At 37.0% G+C, this 20647-nt stretch overlaps 1 protein-coding gene across 1 annotated transcript in view; it reads right to left on the minus strand.

The window, feature by feature from the left end:
- LOC149067727 (uncharacterized) overlaps positions 1-17660 on the minus strand; it is a 34323-nt gene extending 16663 nt beyond the window's left edge. Inside the window, exons 1-5 of the mRNA XM_089251973.1 lie at positions 17476-17660; positions 11140-11234; positions 9391-9467; positions 2279-2286; positions 1574-1638 (exon numbers count right to left, since the gene is read on the minus strand). Coding sequence (XP_089108099.1) covers positions 1574-1638; positions 2279-2286; positions 9391-9467; positions 11140-11234; positions 17476-17547 — 317 coding nt within the window. The 5' untranslated portion in view covers positions 17548-17660. The remainder of the gene's footprint in view (positions 1-1573; positions 1639-2278; positions 2287-9390; positions 9468-11139; positions 11235-17475) is intronic.
- Between the last annotated feature and the right edge of the window lie 2987 nt (positions 17661-20647).

Raw genomic sequence — 20647 nt, forward strand, 5'->3', positions numbered from 1 at the left:
AGAGTGACACTGTTGTTTTCCATATCATTCTTGAGCGCATACATCAAAATACCTTATGCCAAAATTTCATTCAGTTTCTGTGAATGGTATGATAGTTAGGGGCCCATATGTCGGGATAGTTTTTTTATAATCACCCTGTATATACATACACACACACACACGTATAAATTCATTTAAATTGCTGAATAATGACATACAATCAACTAAATCAGTGGTCTTCCACTGCTGGTCTGCGATTGGCACGGGAGCCCCCTCCGAAGCAGAGTTGTACAGTTTTTTTTCTGCATAAATAATTCAGACCATAGGAAATTATTAGTGCCGACAATATACAGCTGCATCTTATCTCTGCAGTTGTTTTTCCAAGATGATAGAATGTAAATAAATACAAATTATTTTTTTTTTCAAGATTTATAGATGGCGTACTGATATGCAAAAAAAAGTTAATTTTTCTACAAAAACATGATAAACAGCCCCTTCCATTTCTTATGGATTTACTATTGATGAGTGAAATTTTCAAAGATGGATTATACGCCTACTATATATTTTTTCCCAAAGGAGAGAAATTTGCAGCTGCGGTTATGAGCAAGAAATAACAGTAACTTGTTTTACAAGTGTTTTGGAAGGCGAGCAAAAATTTTGGCTTGATAAACTAGTGATACCCTGCAATACTAAGTGTGTTATAACAAATCCTCCTGGATGAGAACTAGACTAAGGCTGGCATTACACTATAACAGTTTTAGAAAAATTCTTTTATAAAAGCTGGAAAATGCAACTAATACAGTCGAGTGAATGTAGCCCATAGGGTTATTGGTTGTTTTTCAATTTTTGTAAAAGATTTTTTATTAAACTTTTATAGTGTGTGTAATCCCGGCCTAAGAGACTTCCGAGACGGAATTGAGAATCACTGTCCCTCCGCACCCATAATCCCATTGCGAGGGAACAGTGGTTTGATTCCCAGGAGAAGCCTGTAAAAATTTCATTTTAAAATTCATCTTCACTTTCCACTTATCTACACTTTGTATGAATAGCTGAAAGTGGCATCACCATCACTCTCTGTAGTCACAGGAAGAATCTTTCTCTCATTTGAGGTTCCATTATTTCCATTGGAGAAGTCTACTCTTTGGCAGGGATTGAATAAAAATCCAGGCACCAGGTCGCTATGGCAACTAAAAAAATTGCCTTTAGCACCTAATCTTTATGTAAGATACCTGAATTGAAGTCTGAGGATAACACAGAATTATCAGAGAAATTATGTCAACTCGTCTGCTAGATTGGAAAGGGGTCCCGGACAACTCAAATACGCTATTTCACACAGACTTTGCGGAATAAAGAAGCTTCGCACCTATGAAGTGTTTTCCTAGCACTAATACTTTTTATTTGATTTGGCAAGCAATGCTCTTTGGTATACAAGTGTTTTGAATTACAAGCTAGTAGATTTTGTTTACAGTAGCCGAATGTTTTTGAATTATGTTTTCAAAGCAAATTATGCTTGCGAAAACCAAGGGGTATCACTGCAAATTTTGGAAGAAAAAAACAAGATCGATTTATATGAGCGATCTTGCATCATACTCACTCTTCTCTCGGTGCGTTGTATTTCCTTTGCCATTCGAACTTGTATTCTGGCTCATCATCCTCTTTCTATTCAAGTACAATTCATACATTAATGAACACAAAAAATCAGTTACCTCTCATTACACAAATAAAGTTTAAATTAAAGATGGGGAAAAAATTCATTGTGATTGTCTCAACAAATTCACATTTATGAGGACCATTTTTCAAGAAAAGACTATTTTGCAGTATCGTTTTAAAATGTATACATGTGCAACTGTCTTATGGCATCATCTTTTGCACTCACGCTAATGCAATTTCAAGAGTGCATATAAAACAGGGGTATGGCATTTTACTGGCGAACCGTTGATTCTAGAGGTATACTTCCAATTAGAAAAAGTTTCCAAATAAAGTGTAGTACACGGGGACTGTATGAAAAGTTAATTTTTTTAAATTTTAATAACTACACAACCTGGAAGCATACCTCTCTAGGATCAACAGTTCGCCAGTAAAATGCCATACCCAGTTAGTTATGCACCCTGTATACAATATACAGTAATATACTCATTTTAAAATATTTAATTTAAATGATGCACTTATATTAGAATATTGTTACGGTGAGCAAACAATTTTACTCAAAAAATTTAATGCACACACAATCAATAGTGACTTTGTAATAGCCACTTTTATTTTGTCACAATCTCAAGTCATAACTAAGGAAGTTGATTACCTGACGCTCTGCCAAAATAAACGGAACAGAGTGACATGAAAAAAAAAAGAAACATAAGAAATTAACGTACGTTACATATATTTCAACATACATATTCAGCATTAAAAAAATTCTTCGCATATAAAAACAAAAAAGGTCTTTAAAGATCACAAAGAATAGAGAATTAAATTTTGAGAACCTGATCTATGATACACGTTTTCCCTTGTACAAGGTTTGTTTCAAAAGCATCCGACCATAATTTTTCATGCATGAACCAATGAAGCTAGGGAGGCGTGATTCGATGCAGGTATGTAGGTAATCCTAATACACATGCTTAAATTTTTTCCTGCCTGCAGAAACTGCTAGTGGTTGGTAGACAGGTGACGATTGAGAAAGTGTGAGTGACCGTTGCATTTTGATTTTTGACAAAGTGGCAGGGAAAAACTTGAACAATGCTACTGCATTAAAGTCCGTGGGAAGTTCGGTGACTGCAGAGTGGAAACAATCCACAAGATTCAACAGACCTTCGCAGATGAAGCAATGGGTACCACACAGATAAAGGAAGGATACAACCGCTTCAAAGATGGTTGAACATAGATGGGGAGTGAAGCACATTCTGGTAAGCCCTCAACATCCAGAAATGAGATAGTTATTGACCAAGTGATGACTCCGTAGATGCAGGATAAACTGATTGCAGACGATGCAAGCATTAGCATTGGATCATTTCATTTTGACTGACGATTTGGTTTTCAGGAGATGCAATGTCAAAGTTATGCTGACCATCTTCTATGACTCCAGTCGTGGTTCCAGGCCCCAAAGCAAAATGTGCTGAAATCTGCCGTAGAACGTCGCAGAACAATTTGCAATAATTTTAAGGAAAAGTGCAAAAACTATTATGTGCAACAACTATTACATGTATGAGGGTTTTTACCGCAGAACATTTCCAGTCAACTAAGGGCTCGTGGCAGAACAGTGCTAAAAATTCCGTTTTGGGGGTTCCAGGGTTGGGTTTGACATCAAAAACTGGTTTAAACTATCAAAAATCTAAAGCAGTGGTTCTCAACTGGGGCTCCGTGTGCACTTCCCAGGGGCTCCACAGCGACTCGAGGAAAATAAAATAAATCAGTTAAGTTGATAGATAAATAAGAAAAAGAGGCCTACAGGGTTCCCGAATAAAAATTATATACAAAAAGGACTCCTCGAGTCAAACAGGGCTCCACCATAAAAATTACACACTGGAAAAGGCTCTGCGAGTCAAAAAAGGTTCAGAACAGCTGATTTAAAGGAATGCTTTTGGATAAAGTTTTGAACACAACAGGTATATAACATGATGAAGAACTTGCTTTTTTGCATACTACAATGCTTTATTTTTTAAACACTAATTTATTACAATTAAAACAAAATACCAACTATAATTTGCAATTTAGAATTTTTCTACACACAAAGAATCAAAGAAAACAGATAATACAGTAAAACCCCTCTTAACGGTCACCCCTATTTTATGGCCAAATAAAAATGTTCTAGCAAAAAACCTATTTGAATAGTATAGTTCAACCCCCTGTTTAACGGTCACCCTCAGATATGGGCATGGACACCATTTTCATCATTCATTCCATTGGACTAAAACCCCATGCATGGACACCAATAATTACTACTTTTGTTCAAATTATGCTCATTAGATAGCAATAAAAGTTCAAATATTTGATAAACTTTTTTTATATTTGGCCACTTTTTAATGAAATTTTGGCTTGAAGTTTGTTAACGTTTGGCACCTCTGTTCTTCTTATAGAATCTGAAATCGTGTTGCTGGTTGTGCTCCTATATTTTACATTACTCCCCAGTTTGATGCGGTCAGCTCTAGTATACTCCTCATTCTCTGATTCAGAGAAAAAAAATTGGCATCTCAAATACAGTGAAAAACTTAAAATTGGAAATTGTGGTCTTTCAAATGAATTCATTTGCATTGATTGAATACATTTACCTGTAAATGCAATGACGGAAAGTCATTGCATTTAGTCTTTCAGCTAGAAATACATTTTGAAGGAATTGAAATACCCAATAAAACCTACCACACCGCGATTGATCAGTTTTTCCAAAAGATGTTAATTCAGTACGTAAACTTTGTATAATATTTCTTTTGTAATTTTAATTTCGTATCTATGCAATAATTATGTATTTTCATGACTTTAAACGCATCTCACGTCGTCAAAATTCCATTCATATTCAAATAAAGAACCATTTCAGTTATTGTTAATCTTATATATAAATGTGAAAGTATGTATGTATGTATGTATGCTCTTTATACAAATCTACAGTTTTAGACCGATCGTCGCCAGATTTTGCATATATACCAAACAAGTCCGGGATTGAACCGTAGGCTACTTTAAAAGTTCGTCAGAGCTGGGCAAATGCCCGAAATGGGCAAAAAACTGTCGGGCAACAATGGTTTTGGGGGCCTCAACAATCACTTTCGGAACGTTTACTTTGGTTACCGTGGTTTCCAACAATGCGTTTCAGACATGTATATATGCCTTTACAATGGTTTGTCACACCTTTAATTCTGTTATTATAACAGTTTATTCCTTTATAACGGTTTGTCACTTTTCCAATTTAATTGCAGAAAACCCGGGAAGCGCCGGATATTTCTGCTAGCCTATATACAGGTTTTCCTGTAATCCTGTAAGTGATAATGCGGCCTTTATCTCATCAACCGCCCATCGTATAGGTATAGTTTCAATTTAAAAAATGCGTAAAAGGCGTTTGAATAATATTCGCTGCACAAGCTGGACATATGACGTCGCTAACAACAGAGAACAACAACTACGCTGACAAAACTGGGAATAAAAATGTTCAACGCCAACTGATGAACTCAATGCTTGCCTCAAATCATCAACACTCTGGCACGAAGTTAAAAAATTATCATTATCCACCTACATGCAAGTTCAACTGCAAAATGACTCAGCACTGCTATCATTTTCACATCAGTTGACCCAAGAACTGGACCGATTACGTTCCCAAATGGATTTTGCCAGTTGTTAAACTCAGTTCAAGAACTTGCAGACAAAGTCTTCCCAAAAATTCAACAAAATGACCAAAACCATGAGTGGCTTTCTGAGAGCGATTCTGGCACCGAAAAATGACAGTGTGAACAAGATCAACGAAAAAATCCTAAAAATTTTTCCAGGAGACTCCACATCTTACAAATCGGTTGACACCGTCACAGACACCGCTCAGACATTTAGTTCTGTATCCTGCAGAATTTCTGAACTCCTTTGGATATTCCGAGTGTGCCACCACACAATTTGACCCTCAAAGTCAGAGCACCTATAATGCTTTTAAGGAATTTGGACACACCGAGACTCTGCAATGGCACCAGACTCTGCGTGAAGAAATTGCACAATTGCATCATTGAAGCGACGATTCTAACTGGATGTGCCAAAGGAGAAGACGTCTTCATTCCACGTATCCCAATTATCACTGAAGAAATGCCACTCATTTTCAAGCGATCACAGTTCCCGATTCATTTAGCTTTTTGAGTAAGAAATTCATTTTTTTGAGTAAGAAATAATTAATAAGCTATACATATATAAATTTTTCACGGGACGGGCAACGTCGCCGGGTATCAGCTAGTAATATATAATACAATTTATAGAGGGAACAACCCTCTGACAGGGTCACATTTTTACAGACAACTTTTTTTTTGTCATGTGTCTGCAAAAGAGAAATTTTACTGTATATAATTTTATGGTTCATTTTATCGAAACTATTGATTATCTGTGTTCAATTTTTACTAAGTGAAATAGAGCTGTTTATTCAAAATATGTGCGACAGAAAATCACAAGGTCAAGTTTTTGACCTCAGAGACCAACTCATTATAAAATCAGTCATAAACTTCTCGTCAATGTTAGGCCCTACCATTTGTACTTTTGTACTTGGAGTAAGTTATAGCTTTTCTTAAACATCATATGCAATTACCACTGCTAAATTAAAGGATATTTTAGTCCTACAATTTGGTATTTTTATTGCTAGATATATTCTAATGTTATCTACAATAAGGATAGCGTTTTAAGTATCAGAGATTATCTAGATCAGGGGTTCTCAACCGGTGCTCCGCAGTGACTCAAGGAAAATAATATAAATCAGTAAATTTGATAGATAAATAAAAGAGGCCTACAAGGTTCTGCCATAAAAATTATATACAGAAAAGGGCTCCTCGAGTCAAACAGGGCTCCGCCATAGAAATTATATACTGGATAGGGCTCCATGAGACAAAAAAGACTGAGAACCGCTGATCTAGATAATTTAATAACAGAAATCAACATCACATATACGGTGTAAAAGAAGTTTTTAAACACCTATCTGCTTTGAAAAGAGTACAACAGATGGTTTATATCAATACACAAATACTGCAGTTGAAGAGATTTTGGAAGGTCGAGAATCATGCTGAATTAGAGAACAAATAGTTCCATAGTTTTTCCTTCAGCTTTTATGCTATGATCTATTCAAATTATATATTTTACATGAAAAAATGCCCTATATACTGTTTAAAAAAATTCTGTATAGAGAATTATTATACAAAGAATAAATACTTAATATTGTAAAAGACATAGTCACTTTAAACATTACATGTAATCAATATGTGTGTATTTGCAACAGGAATTTTTATATTGAAAAGTAACGTTAAAAGGTTTTTGAAAGTTTAAACAGTCAAAAACTACCAAGCGTCAAAAACCTGTTGTTGCATTGTTCTGTAAAGAGCCGATGTGTGCCTATTCAGTGCTTTGGAGGGAGAGGGTTCTTTGTTTGACTATTCTGGAGAACTGTGGATGAAAGTTGACCAGAGCAAGGAAGCCATGGGGGTGGGGGACAAAAGTTCGGGAACCATTAACTTAAGTGGCCGTGGCACGTTTTTACGTCACTTGAGCTACTTGTGGTGCAGATCACCTAAGTTGTTTGCAGCACATTCGAGACCGCTTAAGTGGCCCTCCTATACGTTTTGAAAACGGGAATGACCCGCACTCGCCAAACGTACCCATGACTTAGAGCAGAGGTCTTAAACCTTCTTCCCAGTTGCGAGCACTGCCTATACACATCAAAAGAGGAGCACACTTATACAAATACGACGCCACAACAGGCAAAATGCCCAACGAGGTGGATGAGAAAAATATGGATGTCATAGCCTATATTTCAAAAATACAGCAACCCAATTAAAAATGCAATTAACAAAAATTATAAACAATATATACACATGATAAAATATTATACAACGCCCATAAAGAATACTTATGGTTGTCTTATTCTAAGTATGGATAGTTTCTCAAATGGCAAGTTTGTCAAGATGGCGTTTCACAAATGTATGCATGAAATCGAGACAATTTTAATCATCGAATGAAATTCTTACAATTTCTTTAATTTACACATTGATAAGAGTGTTTGTCACTTTGGCACCCTGAATGCCTTTAACAACAGAGGCATGCTTGCTCCACCCGAAAGAGTATTTAGTTGCGGCTCTATGTACGTGTAGTGATTGTCTAGCCCTGACAGCCGTTCCATGGTGGTACCCTGCAGTGGGGACCGTAACCAGAGTGCTTGAGCATCACTGTATTTTGCAGCACAGGGTTGAGTACCTTTAGAATTAATTCAGAAATCAAATCACCTATCTAAAGAATAGAGACCAAGTCGAGCACCCACAAGTCTAAAATACTTCCGATGCCTCTGGTGCCCGGCGTATAGATGTTATGGACTTCCACGCAAAAAAAATTTTATTACACATTAAAAATTCTGGCATATAATCTGTATCAATTGCCAAATCATTTGTTCTCACCTAAAAATGTCTTAGGTCAGGTTGTATAAATCTAGAGTTTTTAAAGAGAATTTTCAATCAAAGCAGAGCTGGCAGGACTTTATACACCCAAAGCATTATTTTACACGTTTAGATACAGCTTCGATTGGAAAACTATTGCATTATGTAAATGCTGGTAAATATACCATATCATAGTCAAACTAAGTTACTCTTACTTTTGCACTAAGAATAAGTTACAGCAGTGTCCGAAGCATCATATACAATCAGAACACTGCCAAACTAAAGGACATTTCAGTCCTACCACTCAATATATTTTGATTACTAGATATATTGTAATATTATCCATAATAAGGGTATTGCTTTAAGTATAAGTGCTATCATCTAGGTAATTCAATAATTACAAAAATCAACATTACATATATTTAAACATCTGTTATAAAAAGAGTAAAGCAGATGTTTATATCCATACACATATATATAAGCAGTTGGAGATCAAGTATCATCTTGATTTGAAGAATTATCAAATCATTCCATAGTTTTTCTTCAGCATTTATGCTATGCTTTATTCAACTTGTACATTTTATAAGAAAAAAAAAACCATAATATATTGTCTGAAATAATTTTGTAGAGAGCAGAAAATTACTTACCATCATATTAAATATTTATTCTTCGTATAACAGTCATTTTAAACATTATATGCACTTAATGTGTATATTTCTAACGGGAGCTTTTATATTGAAAAGCAATATTTGATGTTTTTGATGGAGGGTTTTTGACATGATGGCTTAAACCATACCATCAAAAACCTGTCAACCCTGTGTGGTTCATACGGGTACGCACCCCTATGATCACAACCATCACCAAGCAGTACTACCAAAAGGTTCTGCATCACAATTGGCAGCTTCATCATAATTAATGCAGTAGCGTTCAAGTTTTTTCTGCCACTTTGTCAAAAACAAAAATATGATGGCTTTCACTTAGACTTCCTCATTCATCAGTGGTATTCCAGCAACTGGCAGCTTCTGCAGGCAGGAAAAAAATTCAGGCATGCGCAATAAGATTGCCTACATACATGCACCAAACCATGCCTCTATAGAATCATTAGTTCATGCATGAAAAAATTATAGTCCGTTACTTTTTGAACAAATCGTGCACTTTTGAACAAACCACCTTGTTGGGTATTTTACCTATTGTGGCCTTGTATTTGTATATCCATAACCCTTACAACTTAATGTGCAAAACCATAAGTCTTATCGCTTGAGCAACAATATCATAAACATATAAAATGTCAATATTCTAAAAAAGTACAGTAATATAATGCAAAACTCACCTCTTTTAGCACCGGGTGGAGCCTCATACATGAAGTTCAACTCCAACTTGTCTTTGCTCTCAGTGCTCAAAAGAGCTCTGTGGATGGATGAAACATAATTATTTCTTAAATAAAATCGAACAAGAAAAATTATCGCGATTGAAAAAATGATACAAACTTTAGAAACGAAATACAGAATCAAGTAAGTCCAACAGGGAACAATTTTTGCAAAAAATTAGTTATACGCACTTGAAGATATTAAGTGTTTTCCTCATGCTACTTATAACTTCACAAGCGATTCTCAGCATTCTTTGCTACTATCAGAATCAATTTATAATTAAAAAAGCTCATTGTTGTAATAAAACATGACTGCGTCCAACACAAATTGCTTGCAAGCCTCTGCAACTATCTTTCATTCTCTCAATGGGGGCTATCAATGATTAACAAGTTCCTTCAGAGGTGGATTCATGGTTTTTGCACATGTGGGCAGGACAAATTTTGAGCCTTTCTGCTCACTTAGCCCCTTTTTAAATACGACTGTCTCTAACTCACTCTTTTCATCACTGACATGCTTGCTAACCCTCTATGTCAGTGGTTCTCAACCGGGGGTCCCAGGATATTCCAGGGGACCATGGAGAAAAATATCGAAAAAGGAGAGCCATGGCTGCTGATGAGGGGGCCATGAAGAAATTTATTAAAAGAATGACCAAAAAAATTTAATTTCAAACAAAATGCAAAGAATATTTTTTTTTCATAGTTTTTCCCCTATTTGCGTAATATTAACATAAAAATTTGATTGATTTTTGATTGGTTGGCAAGATATTTCAATGCCGAGCATAAGGATCTGAGTAGTTAAAAGATGAAATTTAGCACTTGAGATATCAAAAATTTTAAAGAGTTTCACGAAAACAAGCACAATGATTTTTTTGCATGTGTGTAACCAATTTCTCATAAGTAGGGCTCTGATTTTTACCTAAAGATGAAACATCATTGCTGATAAGTTATTAGCTACTACGTTTCTTCTTTAGGTCATAAAAATCAGAGCCCTCGTAATAAGCTTGTGTTATCAATAATTATAAGGTTTCGATATGAATGTATACATGCATACAGTGTCACTTTATTGACAGTGATTGAAAGCAACATTTATTTAAAGACAACCAACCAAAAGACAACGTTAAATGTGGATAAAACGGTTTTGTTGGCATCAGAAGAGTAATTGGGGAAGAAGAGTAATTGATACAATCATCATTGTAATTGGGTTTTTGAGCACACAGTGTCCGTATAAAATTTTAACATTTTTATTTGAATCACTATACAACCCCTTTTTTGGTCACTCATTTAATAAATTTCTTCATGACCCCCTCATCAGCAGCCATGGCTCCCCCCTTTTGCGATATTTTTCTCCATGGGCCCCCTGGAATATCCTGGGGCCCCCGGTTGAGAACCACTGCTCTACGTTACTCATTTTGTCACTGACTGACCCAGTCCCTTGTTCCCTGGGCAAAGGCAGGTTTATGGTTTTTTTCCTCCTACAGGCATATGCAAATTTTGCCACTCTTCTTTCATTCTACTAATTTCCTTGACCCACTCATTCCTCACATTTTCCGTCCTGGGACATAGCCTGCTTAGCCCCACTTCCCCTGTAAATATGCATCTGTGTTTCTTGGACAACAAGCAATGTGTTTGGTGCAAAGTTGGTTCAATCCCTGGAAAGGTTGATGGGAAGAAAATGAAATCTATTTGAATGTAGTTATTACAATATTAGTGTACCTGTTGTTGTAGAGATCTTGCTCTTTCTCATACTGGACCTTCAGCTCTTCTTGCTTCCTTTTTTCATTCTCCGTTCTTTGCTCTGCCATCCATGTCTAAAATACATACAAGATATAAATATAACAAAAGGAACCATACGCAGACAATATAAAGATGCTGACCAGACAGAGCCATTTTCTGCACTCCAGCGAATCAGCATCTCCAATTAAGGTCCCAATATTCATCACATTTCCCAGAACATAGCTTAATATTTTGTCACAAATTGTCCAACCAAGCCGAAAAAGCTATATACAATTAATAAGCACGAAAACAGAGGCTATATTTTTTAACTCGCCACTAACCCTTGCAAATATCACCATTTCCAGTTGGGCAATTAGATAGACCTCTCCAAACATTGATAAGTTACTTCGTGTTTCGAGAATTTATCCAGAACGCATGTGTTTACAGTCGAATCAAACTATAGCAACAAACAAATCTTTCATACAGGTATTACAACGGGTTCAACACAATGATTCAATATAACGCTAAACCTTTTATACAGACTAAATTCTTTGAAAAAGAATGGCGCCACTAAATCTGAATCATAAATATAGAGAAACTTCAGGGTCTTAGGAAAGAGGGGGTACGATGATGATGTCAATGCATATAAACACATGTATAATTAGACATATCTTTGTTATCACTTCCATCTCCACTTTTTTTCATGACTCACATTTAAATCCACTGCCATCACTCGCAGTTATGCTCCATTTCCTGCCACTTTACAATTTTTCGATGATTTCAGTCATAACTGGCAGTTTCACTTACCTTTGGCAGAGTTTTTGGTGACAATTGGCAATCTTCTGTATTTTTCTTGAGGACATATGGTCAGCTTATTTCTCTGCCGTCTGCTTCTCCTACGGAGCCTAGTTTTGGACGTCTCCTTATGCACCACAAAAATAACTGAACTTTTTATTCAGTTCAGTTTGTGGGCTTTGTTTGTAGGGAACAGCACTGAATGAGAAATCCAGCTTCCTCCACCAGAACCACACAAGTCACCACTAATTTTGAAATAAGATGGCAGCACAAACACCATTGAGTCAAATACCAGAAAATTTCTTTTCAGCAGTTGTCTGCTCCTTAGAAGGTTGTTTTTCCCATCTCCTTATGTACAGAAAAAAAAAAACTGAACTTTTCATTCAGTTCAGTTTGTAGACTTTGTTAGCAGGGAACTGAGTTAAATGAAAAATCAAGCTTTATAACCACACCAGTAACCTTTGATTTTGAAATTAGATGGCAGCACCAACACTAATAAATCAAACAGCATAAACTTTCTTTTCAGCAGTCATCTGATTCTGAAACCTTCCTGGGGTAAAATTTTATCACCACCACATGAGTCACCTTTGATTTCAAGATAAGATGGCAGCACCAACAGTATATTTCATCTCCCTCACATATTCAATGTTTTTTTCCTCATAGAATTTGTTTTAATTCACTGTAATTTTTTAGTAGAGTCTTATATTTTCATTCGTTTTAGCAATTTTAACCAAGACAAAGTTTTTTTTCACATTTTTTTTTTTAGCGAGAATTTTAATGTGTCTAGTTCAGGATGATTTAGGTTCCATATGATGAAATATGGTCTGCTAGATTGGAAACATGTATCAATTACAGGAAAAGGGCCCATCATTCAGATGGGTGTACAAAAGCAACTGTATTTCTAGGTTTTTTCATTAAAATTGTATTCGAGACAAATTTTTCTGTGTGGTGCATTGTTTGTTCTTTGTTCAGTAGAGTGGTTCAAAACATAAGGTACGCATAACAGCCCTTCTCCCCCACCAGGGATGGAGGGGCCTCTTCGACCGCTCATTCAACAATGGCAGTACACGTGAACATGTAAACACATTTATAATGTGCATTATGCAACAAGTGCACAAGCTCTGCACACATTTCTAGGGAGTATGAAAAACGAGCTTGGCAAGAGCCAGGTAGCCATAACAACTGAAAAAATTAGCATCAAAGCCAAATTATTTAGGAAATTATGTCTTTAGCAGGGCTTGACAAATCAAAAAATATTTAGGTACCAGTCCAATTTCTTGGGGAGGGGGGAGAAAGCCAAGCATGGTATTTCGCTCAAGAAAAATGGTGCTAAGTAATGTTTTATTTAACTTTACCAATGTTGAAAGACGTAGCGTTATGAAATCAGAAAAATTTTGTGTTGCCCTTAGAGCCCGATTAAGAAACCACATTCAGAAAATTTCAGGCGTCAATATATATTTTATAGTTGCCATGGTGACCTGGCGCATGGGATTTGTCCAGCTCTGGTCTTTAAGAGTAAGTCTAGTAAAATGGGGGGAAAGGAGGAAACAGTAGTTACGTAAAGGTGTCAATTTCCAGACTAAAAAATCCGTAGTTTGTCATGTGGCAAAACATTTTGCTGTTGAAGAAAACATGCCACACAAATAAAAGACAAAATTTGGGGGGGGGGGAGGGGGGGTTGTGGTGACCATGCTACTTGTTTTTCCGGGACATTCCTGTATTTTCAATCCTTCCAGCTATTTTTAAATTGTTCCGTTTCTGCCTGTATTTTCAACGAAGCCTACTCGAATTCTTATTTTTCATTGGAATCAAGCCGATTATTGCAATTATGAATATTCATATTTGTGATGTTGAACCCTCAGAATACATTTTATCTACTACGATTGGCAGTGGCACTTCATTTCTCGCCACAGGTTTTTTTTTTGAGATTTCACCAATAATTGGAAACTTTACTCAGCTTTGGTATCATATTTGTCAACAATTGGCAATTGCTGGTATTTTTCTCGAGAAACCATTTTCAGTTTCAGATTGCGATGGGAAGGGGATTTTTTAACTTCAGCAAAGCACAATTTGAGGATTTCTAAGAATTTCCCTTTCAAGATATGAAAAAAATCGGAATAAATTGGTTCCATACTGGAAGACTTTGATAAGACTAAAAAAAAGGAAGCAAAGACATGCGTTTCACTTAGGCATCAACTTTGCGGGTTGGCATTTCTTGGCGACAAAAAATATTTGTGAAAATATTCCGGGGTGTCTACAAACGGGTTGCGCAAATCCTAGGTCCCCATGGCAACTAGAAAGCAGAATGTTTTGCATTGTTCTGCAACGAACTCGCGGCTGACTGGAGATGTTCTGCAGTGAAAGTCCCAACAATAGTGTTTTATGTACGTTTTCTGAAAATTCTTCCAGATTGTTCTGCAGCATACATTGCAGATTTCCACATAATCTGCTTTGGAGAATACCATGCTCGGCTGAAAAGAAATTGCAGCTGGTGCCTAAACATTAGCGATTCAACACTTGTTTTTCATTGACGATAGCAATTTAACACTCATCACTTGGCAAAAGCAGTGATTTAACATTTTTCCGCATTTAGCTGTTCAACACTCCTTATTTGGTGAGAGATTGTTTGCATGCAAAATGAAACATTTCATCGAGATTTGCACAACCCAACCGTGATAAAAAAAAACAGAAAGCCATGTCGTCTCTGCCACTTAGTTTCCTTTATTTTTGAAATGGAAACTCATTTTAAAGCATGAAAAAAAATCTTCAGCCAACAGTTGCTGCACAATTTCCGGTATCTTGAAGGGGGGGGGGGGAGAGGGAACGATTTTGGGTGGTAAAATACAGCACGGGAACTTGCCACTGAAAATGTGGAAATCGATTTATAAAAAAAAATTTGGGACCTTCTTTAACAATTTTTCCGTGATAGTAGAAAACCAGGGTTGACAGATTTTTGACACATGGCAGTTTCTGAGGGTTTAAACCGCGGTTTTGTTTTAATTATTGTAATAAATTAATGTTTAAAAATAAAACATTGTTTTATATAAAAACAAGTTTTTCCATCATGTTATATAGCTGTTGTGTTCAAAACATTATCAAAGAGCATTCATTTACGTTTTCGACAGTTTAAACCAGTTTTTGATGCTGTTTTACATGTTAAAAACTGATTTTTGACATCAAAAAACCCCAACCCTGTAGAAAACCATGCATTTTGATTTCTGGCGAAAAGTGTTCCGAAATTGCCTTCGGTATGTTCAGTTCATGACTTGAGTTCCCCTACTCTTACTTACATTTTCAGTTTTTGGACGATTTATTTTTCACTGGTTTTTTTTATTTGTACCCCAGGGACTTAACAAATTAGAAATGAACTTATAGGCACCAACCAAATATTTCAATATTTTAGGAGCCAAGTGTATATTTTTCTCTAGAGCTTGAACGCAGGAGCACGCTAGAAAATTGCAGGAGCTAACACTAATTTTTTTTAACGCCATGACAACCTGAGATTTGTCAAGTCATGTTACACTCAAGACCAGGGCTTGACAAATTGAAAAAATATTTAGGTGCCAGCCCAATTTCTTATGTGGCAGTGGCGAGATGCTCGTCTTCCACTGTTTTGGTCCACAGGTTCAAATCTGAGGGGAAGAGGCAAACACCAAAAACAAGTTCTTTACCTACTGACCCTGGGGTGGCCGCCGATAGATGGCGCCTTCATTTCCCATCCAACTCCACTGGTTGGACATTGCCGTCAGCCGATATGACCAGAGTTGGTGTGCGATAAAGTAGTAGTCCAATTTCTCAGGAGCCAAGCGTGGTAATTGATCAAGAAAAACTATCCTATAAATAATTACTTCTTTTAGTTTTCCCATGGTAAAAGACCAGTAATGGTGTAATGAAACCAGAAAATTTTATGTCGCCTTAGACTCTAATCCCTCAAAGCAGAATGTTTAGCACTGTTCTGCGACAAGCCCTCAGCTGACTGGAAATGTTCCGAGGTAAAAAATCCCCATACATGTAATGTAATGGTATTTTTTTTGCACTTTTTCTTAAAATTCTTCCAAATTGTTCTGCAGTAGCGCTAATTGTTCTGCGACATACGTCACAGATTTTGGCACATTCTGCTTTGGGGCTCTAATCTAGCAACCATATTCAGAAAATTTCAGGCAGAAATACCGATTTTCTAATCACCCTGGCGACCTGGAACTTGTCCAGCTCAAAGCCAATAGCTAGTGTCCCAGCAACCCTGAAGAGAGTGAGGGGTTAATACTTTGCGGCGTGGATTGTGGGGAAGGGCACAGGCGCATTGATCTGCCATTCCCTGAGCGCAAGCTGTCATGACAAAATAAAAGCAAAAACATGTCGCGCCCACAATGCAATAACCATTTTTATATCGCAAGTGATTTTACTTTCATTTTTGCCATGGCAGCTCAGTGCTAAAGCGCAAAGAAGGGGGCATAGCGCGACTTCCAGGGTTTAAGCTGGATAAAAAATTATTTTTGCAAAAAAACAAAAATGTGGGGGAAAGCTTTAGCAAAATGCTGCGAATGCTAATGTAATAATTGATGGTTGGACATCTACTCGTTGCGTACCTCCTGTACACATTTTTGCGAAAGTGGCTGTTACTTTTTTTTGCATTCTACGATTTTCTTTTTCATTTTGCAAAAAATACGACTGTTGCTTAAACCCTGGCGACTTCGCACTCCTCCGGGGATGTCGGGACAAACTATCAGTTTCGATTGCAAGTGGGTAAACCTGGCATGGATAATACATTCAATAATAAATCTAAATACACAAATATAACTAGCATTAAAAAAAATGTCTATGGTAATACATTCTTGTCGTTTTTCCCCCCACAGAAAAAGGGATCACTATAACTCACATTATCAGTGGTATACCATTACGGGAAGTTAACCGCCAAAAAGTACCATCCACGACACGGACAACATGCATGTAGCCTACTAAAAAAATAACTATCACTTTGGGCAGTTTGTTGCTGTAAATATAAATGATTGGCTCCTTATAAATTCCACTGGCACCTATTTTTTTTTAAATTTCTCAAGTCCTAGTCCCTTTCCTATGTGTTCCTCCAACACACAAAAGCACTCTACATATTTCTTGAGAGATGCCCAAGTCTCCTACATATATATATTTCAGGCATAAACAAGCCTGGTACATATATACTTCACACATAAACAAGTCTCGTACATACATACTTCACGTATAAACAAGCCTCCTACATATATACATCAACCATAAACAAGCATCTTACATATTCATTTCAGACATAAACAAGCATCTTACATATATATTTTGGGAATAAGCAAGCCAACATCATAATATTTCAGGGGTAAGCACAAAAAAAAGCCATATATAATAATATTTTTATGATAAACAAGTCTTCCACACATGTATTTCGAGGGTACGCTAACCTCTTACACAATTTTAAGAGGACGCTTGAAGAATGAAAGGCTGAGAAACCAAAGCTCTAACATATCCCATTGATGCGACAATTAACATCTATCATGGCAACATTACTCGACTCACCCTTTTGATATTGGCTTTGGATCCAGGATGGAAAGGTTTCTTGGTCATGTAGTTGTTGTAGCCTTTACCCATGTTTGTTTATTTCGCGATCGCGGACACTAACTTCAATTTTCAAACTCAAAAAACTGAATGACCTACTCAGGATACTAACTGATACAAAACACTGCAGCCATTACTGACGCATTCTTCTTCTTCTTCTTCTTCTTCAATTATACAGGGCTTTATGCCTTCGGGCCATCCCCTGTTAGAGAAAGAAACATTCCACAAAAGCATAGAAAATGTTATAAAATATACTAACGAAAGAGCTGTCATCAATCACAGAACACATGGGAATTCCAGCAATTTCCATTCTTCCCTCTTCTTCAGAAGGGTATGAAAAAAAAAAAAAAAAAAAAAAACCAGACGAAACAAACGCAGATGGAGATGTTATATGAGATGGAGAAGAAGTCTTCAGGCTTAGGGGACGATGCTAAGCCGCTTTAGAATGATATGATGACATGGAGTCCCTGGATGAGTGTGTGGTAACAAAAATGAAACCAAACAACCAAGACAGAAAAGGACAAAAACCAAACGAGAGAAAGAAAAGGGGGAGAGAAAAAAAATAATAAAAACTCACGAAAAACGTTGACTAAGGGTAACGAACCTCTCAAAGCTACAGATAATGTTCTCAGGTCTGCCTGAACAGAACTCGGACCAACACCTAACTGGTGGAGAAAGAGAATTAAAAGTTGAGAACCGAACCTGGGAGAACCCAATACAAGAAAACAAAAAATGAGATGAAGTTTCAGGAATCTTGCATTGTGGACAGAGAGGGTTAGCCATTTTCCTGATACGATGTAGGTATTCGTTCAAGGGAGCTCTATTGCAAATGAGTTTGTAAAATAAACATTCCAACCTTCTGTTCGAAAACAAAGGGGAGAAGTTCTGGCAGCAGTTATAGAAGAAGCTAAACTCAGGAATAGATAAGAAAAGAGCATTGCGAATATTTTCCTTGAAGTAGCGATAGTAAATCGAACGAATGTCCTCCACATAAAGGCTAGAAGGTAGAAGATCAACAGTAGAAGAAGCTACAGTACGAACATGATTGTCAATGGTTTCATTAATGGTAATGCCCGAATGACTTGGGACCCAAATTAGTGATATGCTGTTAACCAAAGAACTAGTATGAACCAGTTGAGCATACAGGAGATGAGTCACCGTAGATGAATGAATAGAGAAATTGTCGAGAGCCATGATGACTGATTTGGAATCCGTAAATATGAATATTGAAGAATTAGACGATTGAATGAAGGATCTGAGACCCAAAGTAATAGCAAGGGCCTCCGCAGTGAAAACTGAGGAGTCTTTATTAATGAACCAAGACTTGATAACTCTAGTAACCAAACAGAAAGCTCCACAAACCACTTGAGATGATTTAGATGCATCTGTAGCAATTACATGAGCATTCAGCGGCAGAGACTCAATGTACTCTTGGAATATTGCTTGATAAGGGATGGTAGACTTAGTTTTTTGAAAATTAAGACCCTCCGATATGAAATAAATATTTGAGGGTATCCACGGCCAAAAGGAATAAATTGGACGCAACATGGACCTATGGGAAAAACCAATGGTATTATTGAACTGTGATATTTTCCTAGCCAAAGATGGAGAGAGGCGACAAAAACCCGAATCCATATGGTTAGAGTGACCCTGCGTGGGAGAGGCTGTGGCAGAAATACAAGATAACCCAATTCTGAAGAGAATAGAATCCTGAAAGGAGGGTAGGGCGAGAATGGTTCTGAGTTTATCTATGCGAGTTGACGTAGGGAGGCCTAAGATAGATCTCATCGAGGAGTTATAAATGGTGTTTATCTTAGTGAGAGAAGATTTGGCTGCATTGAACCAAGCCACAGCTCCGTAACCAATGGTACCTCCAATGATGCTCATTAGCACAGGTTTGAGGAACTTGCAAGGAATATTTCTTGAGGAGTGAGAGATGGAGCGACAAATGTTTAAAGATAGAGTGCCCTTAGAACGCAGAGATGATAATTGTTTTTTCCAGGTGAGAGTACAATCCAGATGAACACCTAGAACTTTCAAATACGGATCAAACGGAATGGATTCGCCATTAATGCTGAAAGAAGGAAAGTATGGAGGACGTCTCCGTGAAAAAATAGAAAAACGAGATTTGGATAGAGAGATGCACAAACCACTATTTTCAGCCCATCTGAGAATGTTAGGCAGGGTGTTCATCAATCTAGACTCAGCATACTTCCCATCTAACGCATTCATCTGAAGAAAAATATCATCAGCATACATAAAAAAATTAATGTCAGAATTAATATATGAGGTTATATCTAGTGTGAACAGAGTGAAAAGTACAGGGGAGAGGGTGGAACCCTGTAAAAGACCGCAATTGGGAGCAAAAGCACCAGATCTGGAACCCCTCCAATGAATGACATGTTTACGGTTCGAGAGATAATTAAAGAGCCAAGTTAAAAATTTACCATGAAAGCCCAAGCGGGCTAATTTGACAATGAGCAAATCATGTCTCACAGAATCATAAGCAGCTCTCAAATCTAGAGCAATAATGTAGCTAGTATAGCCCCTTTGGAGGGCATATGAAATGGAGAACACCATATCTTTCATGCAAACCTCAGCACCAGTTTTTGGTCGAAAACCATAAAAGTTTTTTGGAAAGAGCTCAAATCGTAATGCAATCCAGGTGATCCTAAAAAGAATGATTCGCTCAAAGATTTTGCTAATAGTGTTTATAAGGGTCAGAGGACGAAAGTTCTTCGGATCATTTGTTGGTTTTCCTGACTTGGGAATAAAAATAATACGTCCTTCTTTAAAAGTCGGCGGCACCAGCGATGAAGACCAAAGGGTATTAAATGCATTCAGAAATTCAATCCCCTTATTTGGAAGGAGTTTATATACCTTCAATGGAACACCATCTGGACCAGGGGTCGTTGAGCGACCAGAAGAAATGGCTCTACGAATTTCCGTGGGAGTGAACGGTGCATCCATCTGAGCCTGGAACTCACGAGGAGGACCATAAAAAGTAACGGTGTGAGATCGGCCAGGTGAAGAGAAATGGTTAAATTTTAAAAGTTGGATCTGTACGAGAGGATCGACATAACTATTATTAGCAATCTTGAAAATATGCCTGGAATCATCCCAAGTTTTCGCC

This window comes from Pholcus phalangioides, unplaced genomic scaffold (assembly GCF_987345545.1).
Source record: "Pholcus phalangioides strain wild (caught in Gottingen) unplaced genomic scaffold, Ppha-v1.0 ptg000028l_1, whole genome shotgun sequence".
Taxonomy (NCBI): Eukaryota; Metazoa; Arthropoda; class Arachnida; order Araneae; family Pholcidae; genus Pholcus; species Pholcus phalangioides.